Consider the following 22,494-nt stretch of genomic DNA (forward strand, 5'->3'; position numbering starts at 1 on the left):
GTTCTGGCTCGAGGAAACTGATAGAAATGGTGATTTTCTGTCGCAGTACGTCTGGAAGACAAGCAAACCAGGTTTGTTACTAATTGAAGTCATTCAGAAAAGTACAGGTTTTTTTCCCTCACTTTCATCACTGAGATCCAGATTGACAAGATGATGATGACCAATCAGCCTGACATAGTGGAGGTGGATAAACATCAGCAGACAGAGGTAGAGATGGATGGAGCAATCCCAAGTGATAGAACATCAGAAAGAAAGAACATGAGAAGCTCGAGAAATACCAAGAACTGAAAGAGGAGAGAGAGAAAATGTGGGTGCGAAGGCAACAGTGGTCCCAGTAGTGATGGGGGTGGGGGTGGGGGAGCCACTAGGGGCAGTGACCCCCAAACTGAGAGGATAGAACCAGCAGACACCAGGAACAACATCAGAGATCTGAGTCCAACAGAGAACAGTCCTAGGAACGGAGAAGAACCTGAACAGAACCCTCAGACTCCCAGACCTCTGGTAGAGGACCGAGTCTGAAGGAGACACCGCCCAGGTGGACCAGAAGAAGATTCTTTTTTTAAAATATATATATCTGTATATATTTGTGTATATCTGTATATATTTGGTGTATATCTACTTGTTCTACCTGTATCAGTAACAGTTTGTGTGTCTGTGACTTTCAGACAGACACTCCCTGACCTACATCTACACGGCCCTCTCCAAAGACCCCAAAATCCCAGGTATCCATGAGTTCACGGCCATGGGGATTCTGGACTCCAGGGTAATCGACTACTTCGACAGCACCACACAGGTGAAAACTCCCAGAACAGACTGGATGAAGGAGAATCTGGATCAGGACTACTGGAAAAAAGGCACACGATCCCGGAAGGACAAACAGCAGTGGTTCAAAGTCAACCTGGACATCCTGAAGGAACGGATGAACCAGACCGACAACGGTGAGATCTGACTCATGTTGAAAATGTTCAGCGCTAATGAAACTCTTCTGTGTCATTTAGGACACGGTAACTTTTTCTGCAGTGCACTGTAGTAGCTGTTACACAGAGTACGCATTTTCCTGTCTTAGTGGTACGTAAATTTGACTGTCAAAGGCATATAAATGGAATGCAGTTCCATGTTTATGGAGAATTGATCCTAGAGGAAGTAAAGGAAGGGAGAAGAGAAAAGGGCCAAGTATGGAGCCCTGAGGCACTCCGCAGGTGAGAGGTACAGCATAAGACTCACAAGGCGAATGCGAACTGGCAACAAACATACAGAAACACAGGGCTTATATACACAGGAGGGAGGGAAGACAATGAGACACAGGTGGAACAAATCAGGACGGGGACAGGTAATCAGACGCAGGTGAAACAATCAGGGAAGGGAAGCAAAGACACCAGACATGACACAAGAGGAGAACTTAACAAAATAAAACAGGAAATGACAGACAAGACTCATTAATGTCGTCTCCAGTCTTTTCGGCCGATTCAACATGTGTAATCGTCCACTACCCGTCGTTCAGTCGGACCAATCTGATTGGTGGAGGGATAGTCCTGCACTAGTGAATGAGTGAAGCAGAAGTTTCCATGTGAATCCAGTTCTGCCAAAGGTACTGCCCACTAGTACTGTCTTCTAGAATAGTCCATTCACTGCTCAGATCGGATCTGAATGAGTGACAGTCAGTGTTGACTATGGACTTCATTCATTCCATCATGTCAACACTGTTAGCATTGTTAGCATAGTGCGATTTCTCCTTAGTTTTCAGCTGCGACATCTTTCTTCTTCCACCAGTAGAAGCCCTAGAGCTGACAACACCAGGATCTGCTTATTACGAACCATCTGTTCAACCAGTCCAACAACACCAACCCTTCTGGACGACTGAACACTGACAACAATGACTGACGACAGCGAGCTCTGAGTTTACAGAGATGTTCCGTCATTTCTGGTTTTACATCTCACACAGACTTAGAACATAGACTCAAGTCGGTAGTCTGTTTGGTGTGTTCTTTACACTTTTTAAACCGTGTCGGGGAGACGAGAGCCCACTGACCAGTCGGGCTACCTTTACTGGAGACGATGGGCGGTCAGGTTGGTGTGTGTTCGCCCTAATGGTCCACTGTATCCAAGGCAACCGTCAGGTCCAACAGAACCAGAACAACACAGTGACCAGAGTCTGTAGCTAAAAGAATGGAATTGAGAATAATCGACAGTGTCGACTCAGTACTATAATGGGTGTGAGTGCGGTGTTTAACTCACTAACCGTGAACCTCTGAGTTTTTCTGTAAACAAAGGGTCTGGAATCCAACTTTTCTGTTTGTGTGGTCTTTACTTAAAACTTAGATTGATACAAAAGAAAGATGAATTTCTAAATTAGATTATATGACGGTCAAAAGACTGTGATGCTCCAGGCTTCAGGCTTCTGGTTCTGCTTTTCTTTCTTTACGTTTTATAATCTTAGCAGCCAATAGGATTGCATCACACAATAATGTCAAGACTTATGCTGTTATTACTTGATATTCATATAATATACATAAATTATTAATAAGAAATCAAATGTAAATATAAATATGAATTTTTAACTGCAGAACAAAAAATCTCTCTAACAATGGGTTTGAAAGTCAGATGGAAAATGTTGTACTCATCTAAGAATGACTTCAACAATTTCCTCCAGAATCTGAGAAAAGAAAGGAGGTTAGAGTCCAGACCTGGCCTTTCCCAGGTTCTGAAAACCCCGTCATGTACGTCCGTAGTGATTGTTTCAACGTCTGCCTTTCAGACATCCATGTTCTTCAGTGGAGACACGGCTGTGAGGGCGAGGAACAACCTGACAGGTCACTGAAATACATCCGCGGCTTGAACATGTACAGCTACGACGGAGACGACTTCCTGTACTTTGACGACTCCCACTCAGTGTGGGTGGCTCCAGTGAAAGCGGCAGAGCAGACCAAGAGGAAGTGGGATCAGGAGCAGAAAGTCCATAACTACCCCAAAGGATACCTGGAGATAGACTGCATGGAGTGGCTGAAGAAGTATTTGACGTACAGGGAGAAGGACCTGAACACCACCAGTACGTAGAACACAGCAGCTGATGAGCAGAAAAATGAAATAATAGAAATAATAATAGAAATGGGTTCTTCTCTGAAACTGGGTTTATTTTAGTTTCTGTCACTTTTCCATCTTTTCGACCCAATAATAAAAGGTAAATGTAGACAGATTTCCCCCAGGATGGACCTAATGAAGACCTCAGATAAATGCACAAAAAAGTTATCCTCCTGCTCTGATCCATCCCATAATTAATGAATTTTTAGTCAAATATTGGGTCCAATAATAGGACCCAAATATGGACATTAAATCTCCCTAGGTGTCAGTGCATTAGATGTGTAAATGTGTGTAAATGCTCTTCTATACTTTCTAAACAGCTGCAACGACAGTATAACAGTGAAAACACAGATTGACAGAAAATCTTGTCATTGGCGGGGAAAGAGTTAATTTACCGGAACATACAGTACGTTCAGTTTCCAGAAAAAAGCAAATTTCCGGCAAAAACCGGAACACTTTCATCACTAGGATCTGGAGGTCCCACAGGATCTGGACCTGTTTGTTCTCTGTCACCTTGGGGGTGTCTCCCATCTGGACCCTGGGACCTCCAGTCCAGACTGGGTACAGATGGTCCTGTCCACTATGTCCTCTACCTGGTTATCTTATAACTGAACCATAACTGTAAATGCAGACACTGTGTTTAATGTGTGGATCCTAGTGGTTTTTCTAATCCACACGTGTTTTTTCATCAGTCTCAGTCTCATTCCAGTTTGGTGTGGAACCCATCGTGTCCACTGGTGTTACATACAGAACCTGAACATTTAAACACAAATAAATCACCATTGATTTTGCAACAGCGGTCAAACACTCTGCCTTGCATCTTCACTTCGATTCCCAAAATGCACCTGTGAAAAAATAAAAAGATATTTTTTTAAAAAATAGTAGTGCATAATTTTTGTGTCCTTTTGACAGTGTTACATGCAGATTTTTGTATTAAAAATAATATAAAAATGTGTTTTATCTGAAAAATAGTTTCTCTTTTATCTCAGTAAATATTTCTTTTTCAAACAGACCCAAAGTGTTTCTAAACCTGCTTCAGAACATTCGTCTACATCTGGGTTGAATTTTCAGCCCCTCTGTTCTGTTTTTAGGACCAGTTTCATAGAAACACTCGTATGGGACTGATGGGAAAAGATGGCAGGTACATGTAGAATAATCTGTGTCTCTACAAACCTGAACGCTTTTATGTTTTCTCCTTCCAGAAAAACCTGAAGCGTATGTGTTCGCAAATAACGCCAGGTCTAAGACAAATGTGGTTTTGACCTGCATGGCCACTGGTTTCTACCCACTGGAAATACAAATTCACATCCAAAGGAACAGTCGAGTTCTTACTAAAGATGACGACGTGATGAGCACAGGAACTCGACCGAATGGAGACAACACCTACCAGAGACGAGACAGTGTGGAGATTCTACGCAGCGACGTGGCCAAGTACTCCTGTCACGTCATACATCATCCAACTGGTGTTAATATAATAAAGGTTTGGGGTAAGAAGTTTGTTTACATCGCTGATAATAAACCAAAATAAATGTGTTTTTCTGAGTTTTAGACATTTTAAACCTGCAGAAGCACAGTCAGATGTTCATGATCTGAACACATATTTAGTTCCATTAGTCTTCAAAACAGATCATGTTAAAAAACAGCAGAATGTGAAGCTGACGTGAATGTTGTTTGTTTTGTAGATGGTAAACTTCCTGAACCTGAACCAGACAGTCCTGTACCAGTCGGTGTTATTGGAGGGGTTTTGGGGGTCGTAGCTGTACTTGGACTTGCTGTCCTGGGGATCCTGTACAAAAAAGGCAAATTGGGTAAGAGCACAACTCTGTCCACTACACAACCTTCACCACGTTGTCTTTCAGCTCACTGTTTTTGGGGTTCAGTCAAAACTAGAGCCTCGTGTCGTGTGTTGGTGTGGGTTTGGGCGAGTTAGTGGTTTAGGTGGGAAGTGAATTTATTGTCTGGAGTCACATTATAACTAGTGCTGTCAAACAATTAAAATTTTGATCAGATTAATCACGGGGTTGCTGTGAATTAATTTTAATTAATCATGATGAAATATCATTCATTTTTAATCTATATTAATTATGTTTCATTCTGCATGAGCAAACAGACTCCAGAAAGAAGAGAATATATATGCACTTAAAGGTCCTGGACAGAGAACTGGTTTAAAGTGGATTACAGCAACACCTTCAGCCAGAACCTGTGGTGTTTTTAAAGCACACAGACTCCGTTTCCCATGAGCACTAGCTCCTACTGTCATAAGGGCAGAACTGTGTCCAAGGTGTTTTAAAGTTAATGACTGCAGAGTGGATCCTCTGTCCAACTCTGCATTTCTTTTTCCACAGTAACGTTCAGGTGCAAAGTGACGTTTGAAACGAGACAACAAACCAACTTCGTAAAGTCTGTTTGTGTGGTAGTTTAGGAACTGCAGTGAAAACCACAGGTAAACCAAACTGGTAGTGCGACTCCTGCTTCTGTGGGCCGGCCATGGCTCAGATGGTAGAGTGGGGGGTCGTCCAATAACCGAAGGGTTGGCGGTTCGAATCCCACTCTGTCCCAGTCATGTGCTGTTGTGTCCTTGGGCAAGACACTTCCCCCTCCTTCCCTCCAGTGCTGCTGCTCACACTAATGTGTGAATGTGTGTGAATGTTCGGTGGTGGTGGGAGGGGCCGTAGGGGCAGATTGTCAGCCACGCCTCCGTCAGTCTGCCCCAGGACAGCTGTGGATACAGATGTAGTTTACCTCCACCAGAGGGAGGATGTGAGAGTGAATGAAGAATGGATCCTCTGTACACGCTTTGAGTATGTGTTCATAGAAAAGCACGATAGAAATCTAATCCATTATTCTCTGTGTGTTCTCCTGTGTTCTCCTCAGTGTTCCTCACAGACCGCTGGTTCACACCTGTCCCAATAATCTCCATCTGCTGGAGCTTTAACCCACAGTATTCAGTCCTTTTCCTAAACGCCTTCAGTCCTTCTTCATCTTCCTCATTGTGCATTAGTTCAGTTTAGCTCCAGCTGCTTCAGCCTTCTGCATTCACAGGATTCTACTGGTAGAATTGTCTGGTTCCTGACATGCTAATTATTATTATTATTATTATTATTATTATTATTATTATTATTATTATTATTATTATTATTATTGACTTGTACAGCCTCATTTCCAAACCATATTTGATTCACAATAGAACATAGAAAACATCAAACCTTTAAAGTGTGAAAATGAACCATTTTAAGTACAAGAATTGCATTAATTCTGAATTTTATTGCAACAACACATCTCCAAATGTTGGGAGAATAAGTTGAGAATGAAATACAAGTTTGTGACATTTGTAAATCATTGCTTTCTGGTCTTATTTACATTTTAACCAGTGTCAAAACTGCATTTTGTGGAATTGAGATTGTGTCGGGGCAGGATTATAGTCAGAATCTTCTATTACAGTATAACTAATGGGTTAATAAAATGTCATAGTAAAAATGGGAATCAAAAAACAGTAACACTTCTGTAAATGAAGAAATATGTTTCATATTAATTTCTTCCTTTAAGTGGGACGAACAAACAGGACTTGACTTGTAACCAGTCAGTAAATGTTTGGGACTAATAACACATGCAGCTGTTTTTGTTTTTGCAGATCGTGTTATCCATCGTAACCCTCAACAGCTTCCACGTAAGTATATGAAGTCGACTTCTCAGTTTGTTCCAGTCTGATTTACTCAGTTTGGTGACGTTTAATATTTGTCTTTTTGACGACAAATCCAACAGAATACTGACAATGCTCTCAGATTTCCTATTCATCTCTGAGCTCCAAAGTTCATCTGTAAACAGGAGTATTTTGAAAAGAACTCACAGATTTACACTGATTTCATCCAGGTCTTAGTCAGTTCCCTAAAATACAGAAGAGGGTTAAGGCCGCTGGAGGGAAAAAAATAATTCAGGTCCAATATATTTTTTTGTTTCTATTCTGAGAAAAAAAAGACAGAATTCTGACTTTAATCTCAGAATTTTGACTTTTTTCTCAGATGAGCAAAAGGAGGGTGAATGTTATGTTTTGAAACTTGTGTTTTTTAAAGAAGCCACTGATATCTGCTTTCCTTCCTTTTGCTCATCTAATAGTGAAATCTGACACTAGCAAAACAAAGAACTATTTTTTTAATTTTATTTTTTATTCAAATGTTTATTCAGGATAGTTTTATAAGATATTATACATGACATCAGTCTTACAAAGTACACTGTTCACTTTTTTAAGAAGAAAATAAGGGTATCAAAAATGATCATTAAAAGGAAGAAAGAGAGAGAAAAAAAGAAAAAAGAGTAGTATAAGTAAATTAAATTAGTATGTAAAAAATGGATAGTAAAAATGATATTAACAAACCTGTACACTTAGCCAACCACACTTTCAGGAAACAAGACAAAAAAAATAAAAAGGGGGGGGTACATAAATACGTGTATATGTATACACACAAAGCAGCATTCATTATCATAATACAAAGAAAAAAAAGCTTCACAGTGCACATGTACATTTAATATTAGGATATTCAAGTACAAAAGGCAACCATGAACATAGGATTAGCACAGAAAAAGAAAACACAAACAAAACAAAAAAACCTGGAGGGAAGAGAGTTAGTACTGTCTTCTATGTTCAGTCAAAGTCAGGTTTGTTCAGGTTATGTATGTAATCCAAGGTGCCCGACAATTTTTAAAATTCTCTTCTTCAAGTCATAAAGAAAATGTGAGTTTTTCCATCACAGCCAATTGGATCACAGCTATCAGTTTTGGAGTGTAGGAGCTTCAGTAGACGTCCATCTCCTGGTGAGCGCTTTCCTACTTGCCAACAATAGGACATTAAATATATATTTGTGAGACGAACCCAGAACATCTGGTCTCAAACCCAAATATACAGTTTCAAATTTGAATGGGAATTGTCTTTTAAATATCTTTTCCATAGTTTCTTTGATTTGTTTGCAGTAGGTCTGGAGTACAGGGCATTGAACAGAACACACAGTGTGCCTTCTTTCCTCCACAGGATCACAAACATGAGGTGTTTTTGTTCAGAAAATGATTTTGAGCAGGTGTTTTAAAGAATCTGGTTAAATTTTTCCAACTGAACTCTCTCCAGGACAACGTTGAAGTGCTTTTCCATTGTTGCTTAATTCAGTTTTTCCCACACTTCTAATTGTAAAGAAAAGTTTCCTTCTTTTTCCCATTTTTCTTTAATGTAGGAAGTTTTCTCCCCATTTAAGTCATTTAAACTGTTGTATAATACAGAAATAATTTTAGGACCTGGATCAGAATCAAAGAACTTATTGTTAACATATGACAGTAAGAAAACAGTCTATATTTGTACAATGTCAATAAATACATGTGCATTTTTACATGTGAAAATCCTGCTCCTGTAGCTGTGAAAGTCGAACCAGGTAAGTGTCGTTATGTGTAAATGTCTAAACATTTATTTCAGATCCAGGTCATAAAGTTATGACACTGTTCTGTGATTTAAAAGTTGAATTAAAAACACTTTCAAGTATTGAAAAATGACTTTGTCCTGCATATTTGGAATTAAAACAGCTTGTACTTATACTGTTATTGTGTTAATTTCAGCTGCACAAGTTCCACTGATCCAACAGAACGAGCCCAAAAAAGGTAAGAACTATAACTGTGGCACATTTTCCCAAATCCCCCATGAGCCTTTGCACACAGTCAACACGAACCCACCCATGTTTCCTTTCATTACAGATGGTTCTCAGGGCTCTCTGGAGAGCAAGGACTCTGGTCATTCTTCCACTGGTGAGTGTCTGTGGATCGATGAAAATCCTCTTCTGTGTTATTAGATAAATACTTTTGGTGTAAACATGTTCAGTGGGCGGGGCTTCTCCACAGGAGTATGAAGTGTTGCATGTTGTGTCTGTTTGAACTAGGATCAAAAAACACAAACTCTACATGCAGAAGTAACGCAGCAGAAGACGGACTGAAAATAACATTTCTGTTCATTTCTTCAGGTGCGGCGTCGAGTGGAGCATCGAACAGAGGATCAGGCGACGGATCACATGAGTCTCTCCTGGAAAAATAAACCATTCAAGTCTCAGCCTGTAAAATTCAACAGGTTTTAAATAATAATTGTAAGTAATGATCTGAATCAGCGGCTCACTTCAGATAAACATGTTTTAAAAACCAGGGTAAAGCTTTTAAAGACAGTGGGAAGTGAGTTAAAGGTGTTTGATCAGAGGACGACTTAAGCCAAAGACCTGAGTTAATAATGCTCATCAGTCATCATTTTTATGGTCGTATATACTGTACAGGGGTTGGACAAAATAATGGAAACACCTTCACCTCAAGATGATAATGCCCCAATCCATACAGCTAGAATTGTTAAAGAATGGCATGAGGAACATTCTAATGAAGTTGAGCATCTCGTATGGCCGGCACAGTCCCCAGACCTCAACATTATTGAGCATTTATGGTCAGTTTTAGAGATTCAAGTAAGACGTCGACTTCCACCGCCATCGTCTCTAAAAGAGTTGGAGGGTATTCTAACTGAGGAATGGCTGAAAATTCCTTTGGAAACAATTCACAAGTTGTATGAATCAATACCTCGGAGAATTGAGGCTGTAATTGCCGCAAAAGGCGGACCTACACCATATTAAATTATATTTTGTTGATTTTTTAAGGTGTTTCTATTATTTTGTCCAACCCCTGTATTTAAGACTATGAACGTCATGTACATCTGATTTCACGGCCCTAAAAATGTTCAGCAGGATGTGAAGGGAAATCAGTTCTTTGTCAGATGTTGAGACTTGCTGGAGCTGATACCGGTACACATGGTATCTGCTACTGCTCACAGGACTTGGTCATGACACCACCAGTACCAACAATCCTGGTAAAACATACAGTTTCAGATAACCTCCATTAGAACCTGCATTAGGTTCTGTCATTCAAAAGATGATTTAGGAAAAAATTTGGAGGAAAAAGCAGATGTTTTAGAGGTTGTACAATTTGCTGGAAGTTTCCTGGAATTGGACTAATTGTTCATTTTCAGCACAGACGAGCTGTAAGAGAAGAGCAGAACTATCAGAACCAAAGTCTGAGGGATTCAGCTGGAAATATATGGATGAAGTAGCTCCGCCCACATCTGTGGTACTGGAGTAAATATATGGATGAAGTAACTCCGCCCACATCTGTGGTACTGGAGTAAATATATGGATGAAGTAACTCCGCCCACATCTGTGGAACTGGAGTAAATATATGGATGCAGTAACTCCGCCCACATCTGTGGGACTGGAGTAAATATATGGATGAAGTAACTCCGCCCACATCTGTGGAACTGGAGTAAATATATGGATGAAGTAACTCCGCCCACATCTGTGGTACTGGAGTAAATATATGGATGAAGTAACTCCGCCCACATCTGTGGAACTGGAGTAAATATATGGATGAAGTAACTCCGCCCACATCTGTGGAACTGGAGTAAATATATGGATGAAGTAACTCCGCCCACATCTGTGGTACTGGAGTAAATATATGGATGAAGTAACTCCGCCCACATCTGTGGAACTGGAGTAAATATATGGATGAAGTAACTCCGCCCACATCTGTGGAACTGGAGTAAATATATGGATGAAGTAACTCCGCCCACATCTGTGGAACTGGAGTAAATATATGGATGAAGTAACTCCGCCCACATCTGTGGAACTGGAGTAAATATATGGATGAAGTAACTCCGCCCACATCTGTGGTACTGGAGTAAATATATGGATGAAGTAACTCCGCCCACATCTGTGGAACTGGAGTAAATATATGGATGAAGTAACTCCGCCCACATCTGTGGAACTGGAGTAAATATATGGATGAAGTAACTCCGCCCACATCTGTGGAACTGGAGTAAATATATGGATGAAGTAACTCCGCCCACATCTGTGGTACTGGAGTAAATATATGGATGAAGTAACTCCGCCCACATCTGTGGGACTGGAGTAAATATATGGATGAAGTAACTCCGCCCACATCTGTGGAACTGGAGTAAATATATGGATGAAGTAACTCCGCCCACATCTGTGGAACTGGAGTAAATATATGGATGAAGTAACTCCGCCCACATCTGTGGAACTGGAGTAATATATGGATGAAGTAACTCCGCCCACATCTGTGGTACTGGAGTAAATATATGGATGAAGTAACTCCGCCCACATCTGTGGAACTGGAGTAAATATATGGATGAAGTAACTCCGCCCACATCTGTGGAACTGGAGTAAATATATGGATGAAGTAACTCCGCCCACATCTGTGGAACTGGAGTAAATATATGGATGAAGTAACTCCGCCCACATCTGTGGTACTGGAGTAAATATATGGATGAAGTAACTCCGCCCACATCTGTGGAACTGGAGTAAATATATGGATGAAGTAACTCCGCCCACATCTGTGGTACTGGAGTGTAGAACTGGTTGTGGTCCATTCTGTGACTCCAGTGTGACACCAGAGCAGAAGCAGCTGATGGTGGACACCATGATGTTAAATGCAGGTTCTTTGGTTCCTCTAAAGCGTTGGGATGTCCTTCATCCATCAGATTGTGAAGGGAAGCAGATCAGGGCTTTTGTCTCCACCAGCACCATGCGTCTGTCTGAACCTTTGGATCTGCCACAAACATTCTGAACAGTTCCTCCAGTAGACTGGGCTGATGATGCAGACTTTCAGAAGGAGGAGAAAACTGGGCATTCCACTAAAGCTGTCAATGATGTCACTGACAGAGGGGCGGAGCTTATTCCAGACTTCAGCTGGAGCCGAACAACAAATGCAGATCACAAACAGTACTGGCAGCAAGTTGTCAAAGAACACAGGAGCATTTTTGGTCATTTCATTAAACCAACAGTGGTTGTTGGACTTTGTAAGGAACATTTTTATGTGAGTCTCAGTTTGATTTGGAGAATAAAATGACAGATTATTCTAATCTGCTTTATTCATCTGGATAGTTCTGTTAGAGTGTACAGAGACATCTGCACCTGTCTGGGACACCTCTGAATATTAATTTGCATAAAATTTGGACCGAAGTAATTTGGCCAGATATGGAACCAAATGCAGGGTTCGAATCCAGAGAATCTGAAACATTTTTTTGGACCACCCTAGTACCACCGTCTCCCAAGGCCTTAGACCAGCAGCTCAACATGTGCTCCATAGATCCGTTCTTCTGGCAGAGTTGACAGGCAGGTGAGTCCACCAGGCCCCAGGTGAACAGATCAGAAGAGTTTGGGGGGACGTCGTAAACTGACTGGACCAGGAACTTGAAGCAGAGTGGCTCCAACTTCCACATTTCTGCCCATGGGATTTTCGGACCAGCTGCATGTTCCCAGTTGGTCCAGGCCCCCTGCCCACTCATGCCCACCATCCTGCTGAGGCCAGTGTCTTCTTCTTCTGCCCACACCTCAGTCTGCATTAGCCTTCGCCTCTCCTTTCCGCTGGCTGTGCTGTATGAAGGTGTAGTGGTGCTCCCAAGCCCCGCCCCCCCTTTTACCACTGTTCCCAGCAGGACGTTGTGCCGCAGCCTCGCCTCAGCTCGGGTGAGCGCTTCCTGAACACGCCATTTCCTTCCCGTTCTGACCTCTACCCCCACTGAAGAGTCCGTGGTGTCAGTTGAGTCTCGGTAGACCAGGACTTGTCTGGTTCTAGTCATCTTGAACTCCTCCACCAGACTGCTCATACAGGGCGATGCTGCTCAGACTCTGGGAGGTCCAGCCACCTGCACAGGAAGTGGTTTACCTGAGGTTCAAAGGTCTCCACGGTGGAAAACTGGGACTTCATAGACCAGAAGAGGCCAGAGTGGTCAGGGCAGGATTCCATGTTGGTAAATCCAGGCCTTGAATTTCCCGGGAATTCCTGACCTGTCCACGGCAGAAAGCCGAGCGGTGAGGTCATCAGTGGTTGACTGGACAGATACGGAGTCCTTCAGGTGGAAGAAAACACAAAGGCAAAAGCCTCCGACACCGACATGCAAATATATGTGGAAACCATGGAAACTCTGCACAGGAAAAAGAAAAATGCAGCTACAGAAGAGAATGTGAAAATGTTATACATGGGGGGGGGGGGGGGTTCTCCATCACACATGGAGGTGAGTTTGACTTGAAGCGACACACTGTATGTATGAGATGTTGGTCACATTTGATCCATATTCCCTTTCACCTGTTTTTAAGTTTGGAGTTTGAGCTGAGAGACAACAAACAAACAAATATGCTTTTGTTCAGTATGTGGATAGTTATTTTTTGACAGAATTCCACAGGATATTTGTTTTATCTTATTGTATTTTATTACTGTGTTAGAATGTTAAATGTTTGACTATCGTGTGTTTGAATGCACAAAGGTTTTTAGTCCAAGTCATTTTAGTTTGACTGGAAGTGCAAACAGCTGTTCTAATGTCGTCAGTTCTGCCTTTTTGTTTTATTGCACAGATTAGTTTACCTTTGAGGGTTGAGAACATGCACTCAAAAAAAAACCTGCTTTTCTAAAACCATTTAATTACAATTTTGAAACTTGAAGTTTCTTTTTTGAGTTTTTAAAAGTAAATTTTGTGTTTTGTTTTTACAAGCAAAAAAAGTTTTTGAAACCTGTGGAAAAAAAAAAAGTAAAAAATAAATGCCCAGTGTAAAAATATGCACACTGTGTGCAACTAAATCAAATTGTTGTTATTCATATTTATAAGCTGAACAATAAGATGCACATTGTTTAAAAATCTAGACTTTGTTCCAGCATTACGGTTACATGTCCCACATTGTCCCACACAAACACACTCCATGTCCCACATGTGGCTCATAAATTTGACATTTTTAAAATGTAATAAGCCAATAACGTAATAAAAGTCCTGAACTGATAACGTAATAATTTTTGTCCAATAATGTAATAACTTATGACATTATTGACTGGTTATTACATTATTGGACTGGTAAAAAAAATTCTTTGCGGATGTAATAACTGAGCCTATAACGTAATAAGTTATTACGTTACTGGCTTTACGTTATCGGTTCAGGACTTTTATAACGTTATTGGCCAAAAGTTATTTAATTATTGGCCTGTTACATTTTTAAAATGGCAAATTTATTATATTATCAGCCGTTAATACGTTATAATAACCTATAAATAATCACAACTGAAAATTGTTGTCTCTGCTTTAGTGCAAAAAAAACCATTAAATTATGAAAATACTTACTTTTATAAACTATCCAAACAAAAAAGATGTGAATAACCTGAAAAAACTGAAATTTATAAAGAAAAATAAGTACAATTTTAACAGTATTATGACTAAACGTATCATTTCTACATGTGCATTATAGCTCAGATCTACAGACACAACAGTTTTCTTTAGACATTCCAGGTTGTTCATATTTGTTCAGGTTATTCACATTTTATTGTTACAGGATAGTTTGTAAATGTAAATATTTTCATAATTTAATGTTAGTTTTTGCACTAAAAGACAAATATTTTCAGTTGTCATTATTTACAGACATAATGTAAGAGTTTTTTTCACATCATGATTTGGTCTTTTTTTTTCCCCTGGCAGCGCTGGGTTTGAGCAGCTGCTGAATATGGGTTCTGATTATGGTTTTACATATGAAGTGCGATACAGCGCTACAAAGAGCAGAGTTTTGATCTGCAGAACAAAAGGGGACAAGGACCGAAAGTTTCCTCATTTTGACCTGTCAGGACAGGAGCTGAGTGAGCACCAAAGTCAAGTATTTAGGTCACTTTATTACGGATCAAATGTGTGATGATGATGACATGTACAGGTAATGTCAGATGTTCTATGTCCAGACTAATGTGTTGGCAAGAAAATTCTGTGTTCCAGAAAATGTCCAGAAGACTCTGTTCTGAGCATACTGTCCTCCTCTGTATACTGCCCCCTGGTGGTGCAGGTTTATAAAGGCCAGCGTACAGAAGCTCACAGTTGTGTAGAATGATTCCATAGAATACTGCTGAAAAAACCTGGATGGACCAGAGCAGTGGGTTATTCTGCAGTGCAGGAGCGAACACTGTTCAGGCTCTGATGAGAAACTTCATGTACAAATGTATCTGTCGACTGAACGATGCTCAGAATTCCATCATTGGGCTTCTGACTAATCCCAGTCCTAGTTGGGTGTGGTACCAGTCATCCCAGTGGTGACGCTGGTACAGGTGTCTGTAATCATATTAATGATGTTTGGTCTGTATTTTTAACCTGTGTTTAAATGTATTCTGTTTGTTGATTGCTTGTTTGTTTTTTAAATGGACTCCCAAGTCTGTAAATAAAGATGAGGATGATGATGATGATGTATGAAAATGTAAATGTATTGATAGCTGAGTAGACCTCTGTCTTTTATTTTTGTTATTTATTCATTCATTCATTCATTTTCTGAACCCACTTTATCCTCACTAGGGTCACGGGGGTCATTTGGAGCCTATCCCAGCTACATGGGGGTGAAGGCGGGGTTCACCCTGGACATGTCACCAGTTCATCACAGACTGAACATACAGAGACGATCACTCTCACATTCACACCTGTGGGCGTGGGTTCTCTCCAGGTACTCTGGCTCCTCCTACATACATAGACATGCACTAATAGGTTAATTGGTTAATCTAAATTGCCCATAGGTGTGAATGTGAGAGTGATTTATTTTATAATGTTCTTTACAAATACTGTTTCAGCATTAGGTTGATGTTGTGATGTGGCTGAAGGTGAGCTGCTGCTGCTGAGTGGACTGTGAACAGGTGTGTGTGAGGGACACACTCTGGGTTTGTGGGATGGAAAAGGCCGTTGGTTTGCGGCATGCAGAGAAGTTTGTGTCTGGGAACTGTGGGGAAAGAGCTGGGAGTCGTTCGTGGCTGTTTAGGGTCACCGACGACGAAGACAGTTAGAATAGGGGTGAGCTGTTCCAGCGCTGGGAGGGGAGGATGGACGCCTCCTGTAGGACAGATGGAAGTGGGTCGCTCGGTGCTGCTCACCATTACCTTCGCCGGTAGTGATGTGACGTTCACGAACGAATCGAATCTTTTGAATGGCTCTTTGAAATGAATGATGGGAACCGAGTCTTTGTAAAGAGCTGTTCTTTTTTTTTTTTTTTTTTTTTTTAAGGAGGGAGTGTCTGATTGCCTGTCAATTTAGTGTCACTGGGGAGGCATTGGACAGGAGGAGAATGTTCCCGCAGAAAAAAAAGAGTGTACAGAGCATGTCTGATGGAAGAAGGTAAAAAACAACAACAGTTTGAAGAGGGAGGAGAGCAGACTGGAGGAGGAGGAGCTGGAAGACTGGAGGAGGAGGAGCTGGAAGACTGGAGGAGGCGGAGCTGGAAGACTGGAGGAGGAGGAGGAGCTGGAAGACTGGAGGAGGAGGAGGAGCTGGAAGACTGGAGGAGGAGGAGGAGCTGGAAGACTGGAGGAGGAGGAGCTGGAAGACTGGAGGAGGAGGAGGAGCTGGAAGACTGGAGGAGGAGGAGGAGCTGGAAGACTGGAGGAGGAGGAGGAGCTGGAAGACTGGAGGAGGCGGAGCTGGAAGACTGGAGGAGGAGGAGCTGGAAGACTGGAGGAGGTGGAGCTGGAAGACTGGAGGAGGAGGAGGAGCTGGAAGACTGGAGGAGGAGGAGGAGCTGGAAGACTGGAGGAGGAGGAGGAGCTGGAAGACTGGAGGAGGAGGAGCTGGAAGACTGGAGGAGGCGGAGCTGGAAGACTGGAGGAGGAGGAGGAGCTGGAAGACTGGAGGAGGAGGAGGAGCTGGAAGACTGGAGGAGGCGGAGCTGGAAGACTGGAGGAGGAGGAGCTGGAAGACTGGAGGAGGCGGAGCTGGAAGACTGGAGGAGGAGGAGGAGCTGGAAGACTGGAGGAGGAGGAGCTGGAAGACTGGAGGAGGAGGAGGAGCTGGAAGACTGGAGGAGGAGGAGCTGGAAGACTGGAGGAGGAGGAGGAGCTGGAAGACTGGAGGAGGAGGAGGAGCTGGAAGACTGGAGGAGGAGGAGCTGAAGACTGGTCGAAACTGGAGAAAATTTTGAGAGTGAGTGAGCAGCTGTGAGTAATGAACCAAAGAAAAAGGAGGAGGATTTGGATGAACTTTTCAGAAAGAAAAGATGGACATGACACTGGCAATATTTGCAAAAAATATATATCTTTTTTGGTCCAGTTCCATCATTTGTCTAATGTCACCTGTCATGTCATGGATTTATTCCACACATTTGAACTAACGATTCTTCTTTATGGTAAGATAATATTTACTGCTGCGCCAATGAAACACCTTTAAACTGTGATGTCAGTCATCACATGGAGCCTGTTCAGTCATTCAAACACTGGTGTTTCAAAATAATGCAAAAAACAGAACAGAGCCAGTCTGTTGAACGACTCTTTTCAGTGAACGACTCCTGACTGAACGACTCCTGACTGAACGACTCCTGACTGAACGACTCCCTTCAAAGAGCCGACAGTCCCATCACTGTTCGCTGGTGTACTGGGTCCACCTCTGCTGAACAGCTTCTGCCACCGCCTGGTCAGACCTGCGTCGTCCAACCAAGCCGTTTTCCCTGGACAGTTGGACGGCACCTCAAGCTCAGACCCGGGGGGGGGGGGGGGGGTTAAGTGCTAATTTATTTTCTGTATATTTGTGTGAGTGTATGTGTTTTAATGGGAGGGATAGAGTGGGCGGAGCCTAGCCGGGGGACTCACCTGTAGAGCAGTGAAGGAGGCCCCTCCCAGATAGCAGAATCAGTATGGCTTAAATGTGGCCCAAAACTGCCATGCCATTTAGGCAAAGTTCTGGGCAGATGTATGGCCCTAAATGGTCCAAAATAGTCAAAAAATCAAACCAGAAGGAAGCCAAAATTCACCTAAAACTAACTGCAGACTTCCAAAATAAAGCCATAACGGTCCCAGAAAAGCCCCAAATCCCCAGAATCCAGCTGAAAAGTAGCAAAACTGACCCAAAGACAGGCCTAAAGGAGGACACAATTCAGCCAATTTGTGTTGATCATGCTTCTTTTTTTTTTTTTTTAAACAGTTTTTATTTCTCAGTTTTAACTGTACAAAACAGTCTGCTCAGGTTGAGGAGCAGGAAAAAGAGCAAAACAAACCCAAACAAACAGATGAAAAGAACAGCCTGTGATGGTGACAGAATATTAAGGTCCCTTAGTGGATACATTTGTCTCTGAATGTCAGCCATGTTCTGTGTTGTTTCTGCTTTTAAAATGAAGTGGGTTTTCTTGGTACAAATTCCTGCTCTTTGTGCAGTGTTTTGGCTTTACAGAAATCTGCCAAAACACAACCTAACACATCCATATATGGAATCAGATGTTGCCGTTCTTTAGTCACTCCTCTGTCTTACCATAAACGTGCCGTACCGTCCCCATACCTGATCCTGCTCTTTGCCCAGTCTTTGGTTCTCCACACATAGAACTCAGACACATACTGCTGGTGCCTCCACATCTGTTATGGAGAACCTTAGCAGAGGTGTTTTCTGTCAGACTGCAGTGGAAGCTCAGCTTCCCCTAAAATTACAAAAGTTAAATCGTCAAATCTGTTCAGTTGTTTTCATTTCATTGACTCCAAATGTGTTGGAACACGTTCATCTCTCAGACCAGTTGGTTCAGAATCAGTTTGATCCCAGATCAGTGGACTGGATGTTGTTCACTTCTCCTCCATTCCCGTGTCTGTGTTTTCTCCTCCATCTCTGCTCAGTGCATTTGTCCGTAGACGCTCAGCGTCCATGCACTTCAATGGGACTGAGTGGAACTGCTTTTATCATTGACTCTAAACTGGACGGGAATTGGATGAATGACACCATGTTGTCCCGCCCTCAGACGCTCAGCATCTCTGGGGCTGAATGGAGCTGTGGGCGGAGCTTGGCAGAGCTGAGCACCAGGATTCCACGTGCTGATTGGAGGATCAGTCGAAAGGCTGAATTTGATTGACAGCTGTTTTCAGATCTGCTCCTTCACTGACACAGTTCAGTTTAACACCGTCACACATTCTGCTGAGAAATCCAGACAGAAACCACTGTGAAATGACTGGTTCATTTCTTGCACTGTAAATAAAACACACTCATTGTACTTCCTTGTTTCAATTTAACATAATTTCAACATTTTCATGTTTACTTGGTACAATACGACCATTTTCTTAAAAATGAACGGAGGGCCGAATTTATGTTTGAATAACTTGACTTTTTTTTTTTTTTTTAAATGTAAGCCGACAATGAACTTCCCCTGTCTGAGAGACAAGCAGCCGCCACTGAACCTTAGTCATACCACAGTTAAGACTAAAGGTTTTCATAACGCCAAAAGAAAACCAAAAATTCCAAATGTGTGCCACAGTACTGCCATAATATTTGCTATGTGAGCTGCCTCATGTGGGACTGCTGTGGTCTGCTGTGCTGAACAGTGAAATAAGGCCAGTGTTCATTACAGTGTCTCCAGCAGAGGGCACTAGTGTGTGTGTGTGTGTGTGTGTGTGTGTGTGTGTGTTTGTGTTTGTGTGTGTGTGTGTGTGTGTGTGTGTGTGTGTGTGTGTGTGTGTGTGTTTGTGCTGAACCTTCAGCGTGCTGTGTTCTGTGGAAGTGGGTGATGGTGGGGGTCCTCTCCTGGACTGAGATGGTGCAGAACCCCCCCGGCCTCAGCTCTCATCTCTTTCCTCCTTTTATGAACTGTGTGTTTTATTTGGATTAAAGATTATTGTATTGTACTGTTTTTCTGTAGGTGATTATTGCATGGCTCTGAGTAGGTGACTCTAAGTTCACCACCCTGGTTGAAACCACTTTACATGAACCCTTTCATGCACAGTGGTCACTCCAGTGGTCACTACCAGTGGACAGTTCTTCTCCAGCTGTTCTATTGTTTATTCATGGGTTCTGTTGTTTTAGTTCCAGATCAGCCAACACAGTGGAGCTGATGCATCATCCCAAACACTGCAGTTCATACATTTATTGTGACCTTTCTGTCTTAATAACCTGATCTGCACTAACATGTTTGAGTGGAAATCAGTTGCTAATTGTTATTAGACTGTAATTAACAATTTTCTGAAACAAAAAGTGTTTGTTTGTTTGTTTATATATATCCTACTGAGACCTAGCATACATTTTGTCCTCTACAGGGGACAAAAGTTTGACAGTTTTACTTAAATGCTGTCCATTGCAAAGAACATTCCATTAAAAAAAAAAAAAAAAAAAAATCAATAAATAGAAATTATTTTAAAAATGTATCTGAAAAAACTGTTGCAATTATGCAGTTTCCAATAAAGACACTTTTAATGTAAAAAGCTTAAATTGTGAAATTCCTGGGTCTCAGGAGGATATTATCTCCATGAAATGAGGAATAACTAATATTAGAGTTGATAAATGTGAGAAAACCTTAGCATGTAGCAATTAGCCGCATTAAAAATGTTTTTATTTCATAGTTTTCACACAGTAATATCACTTTCTGATGATGAGTTTTAAATACATGTTTCTTGCTTCAAAAATTAACATGGTGTCCAGCTGAGTGGACATTTTTATAACTCCACAAAAAAATAGGTTCATAAAAAAAAAAAAAAAAAAAAAAAAAAATCATTTGCATTGTTTTTTTCATGCCTAAAGAGGAACAAAAACACTCAAGAAAAAAAAAAATTACTAAGGTTCTCATAATTCATGCATGAAAGGGTTAAAATATCCATGCTCAGTCTGGGAAACATTATTTTCTGTAATTCTTCAGTACAACGGCATATTAGGGCCACATAAGTAAAAAAAAAAGTTTGTCACTACGAGAATAAGTTGTAGTTTTTTTTTTTTTTAAACCTCATTATTTAATGAGAATAAAGGTTGTTATTAAAGAGAATAAAGTCAATAATATATGTGGCAGTCGTATCCACTCATCGATGTTGAAACTGTGAACATTTAGTTTCAGTTCTTTTCATTGTGGTTTAGACACAAAGGCCAACTGAGTGTGTCCTCCATCCACATGAGTTTAAGGACTGTAGACAGTTCACACACCATTGGTCTGGTAGTCAGAACTGAACTGATTGTGTTAACTGTCTCTTTAGTTTCAGACAAACTGTTGTTCATCTGTAGGACTATCTGAGGAAACAGCAGAACTAAACCCAGGGTTGTGTTTCTGAACAAACTGTGGATTCTCCTGTGAGTTTGAGTCCAACTGAAGGAAAGGATCTGCTCCACTGTGTCCTTCACTGTAAAAGCGGAAACTGTCGAATTTTCAAAATAGTACGAGTTTAATCTCATAAAAGTACGACTTTATTCTCGTAGTGACAAGCGGATTTTATGTGGCCCTAAAACGCCGTCGTACTTCAGAATGTATATCCAGATTTGAGTAATGAAGTTGAAGTAATTAAAAAAAAAAAAAAAAAAAAAAAAAAAACTTGGTCGTCATAGTGATGGTACGTCACTTCCGTGCCGTCTGCTCAGACAGTTGCTGAAAACTCACTGGTTTCCGGTTTTCTCTTCAAACTCCTGCTGATTTTTCCGTCGGAACCTCCTGGAGCAGCCATGGTGTAGTTCTACAGCTGACTGTCATCATGTGGATCCACCTGCAGACACTTGTTCTGGGAACTTCTGCTCAGTCTGTTGTCACACAGTGGTTCCCACACAGAACCCTCCCCGGACAGTGTTTACATGTCCGCTTTTCCTTCCTGCTCTGCTCTCCTGGAACCTCAGCGGAGGTGACACCAAAGAACTAGGACCAGGTTCCACATTCCGGGTCCTTTTTTTGTAATGGGAACGTGGAAACGCAAAAAGGCCGAGCCGAGCCGAGCCGGGCCGGGCCGGTGTCATGTGCTGTAAACCGGCCTTAAACTGACAGTTCATACTTTGTAAAAGCTGCTGCAGCAGGAACAACTACAGCACCAGCATGTTTGGAACTCTGTGTTTGGTCACTTTGTCTGTTTTGGCGGCAGGACAGACGGAGGGCAGAGGTAGGTGTGAGTCTGTGAACACATGAAGAAGTTTGAGTCAAATCGAAAACTAAACCAAGTGTTGTGACTCCGGTGGGCGTGGTCTGTAAAGCACGAGAGCGGGTTGTGGCGCGTGCATGCGCATATGGTGTGAGTGGTCGAGCGAAGTGAGGGAGCGGCAGTTTGAGTGTGCGCGTGCAGGAGGGACAGGGTTTATTTTATTTTATTTATTTTCATTTGTATTCATATGTTATTGTCCTCACTGACAGTTTGCGTTTTTTCACAAGTTCAATAAAAAAAGTGACAGAGGAAAGTGTACTCTAACAGCAGTTTATAAAATAGTTATGGCAGAACCTGGGGCTGAACTCTGACCCCCCCCCCCCCCCCCCCCCCCCCCCCCCCCCCCCCCACGCTGTAGGTGATGCAGTTTTCTACAGTATCTAACTTTTTATTATTATGCATTTTGTGTGTTGTGTATCTAAGATTAAACTTTAGAGTGTCTTATATACCTTACAGTTTACACATTCCTTCAAATTAAACAGATAAAAAACATAA

The 22,494-nt window shown here is 41.7% G+C and overlaps 2 protein-coding genes across 5 annotated transcripts in view; both read left to right on the forward strand.

Moving 5' to 3' along the window:
• LOC115428709 (major histocompatibility complex class I-related gene protein-like) overlaps positions 1 to 9,236 on the forward strand; it is a 64,016-nt gene extending 54,780 nt beyond the window's left edge. For 3 of the 4 annotated variants that reach the window (XM_030147883.1, XM_030147885.1, XM_030147884.1), the window contains exons 12-16: positions 6,710 to 6,745; positions 8,475 to 8,492; positions 8,674 to 8,715; positions 8,809 to 8,859; positions 9,072 to 9,236. In XM_030147883.1, the coding sequence (XP_030003743.1) occupies positions 6,710 to 6,745; positions 8,475 to 8,492; positions 8,674 to 8,715; positions 8,809 to 8,859; positions 9,072 to 9,142 (218 nt within the window). In that variant the 3' untranslated portion in view covers positions 9,143 to 9,236. The remainder of the gene's footprint in view (positions 1 to 6,709; positions 6,746 to 8,474; positions 8,493 to 8,673; positions 8,716 to 8,808; positions 8,860 to 9,071) is intronic. The other variant, XM_030147886.1, reaches the window with a different exon arrangement.
• Positions 1 to 22,494, forward strand: part of LOC115428710 (major histocompatibility complex class I-related gene protein-like) — a 147,365-nt gene that overhangs the window by 12,431 nt on the left and 112,440 nt on the right. Inside the window, exons 2-4 of the mRNA XM_030147893.1 lie at positions 666 to 938; positions 2,756 to 3,046; positions 4,281 to 4,565. Of these exons, the coding sequence (XP_030003753.1) occupies positions 666 to 938; positions 2,756 to 3,046; positions 4,281 to 4,565 (849 nt within the window). The remainder of the gene's footprint in view (positions 1 to 665; positions 939 to 2,755; positions 3,047 to 4,280; positions 4,566 to 22,494) is intronic.

The sequence above is a fragment of the Sphaeramia orbicularis genome, chromosome 11, assembly GCF_902148855.1.
Source record: "Sphaeramia orbicularis chromosome 11, fSphaOr1.1, whole genome shotgun sequence".
NCBI classification, from domain to species: domain Eukaryota; kingdom Metazoa; phylum Chordata; class Actinopteri; order Kurtiformes; family Apogonidae; genus Sphaeramia; species Sphaeramia orbicularis.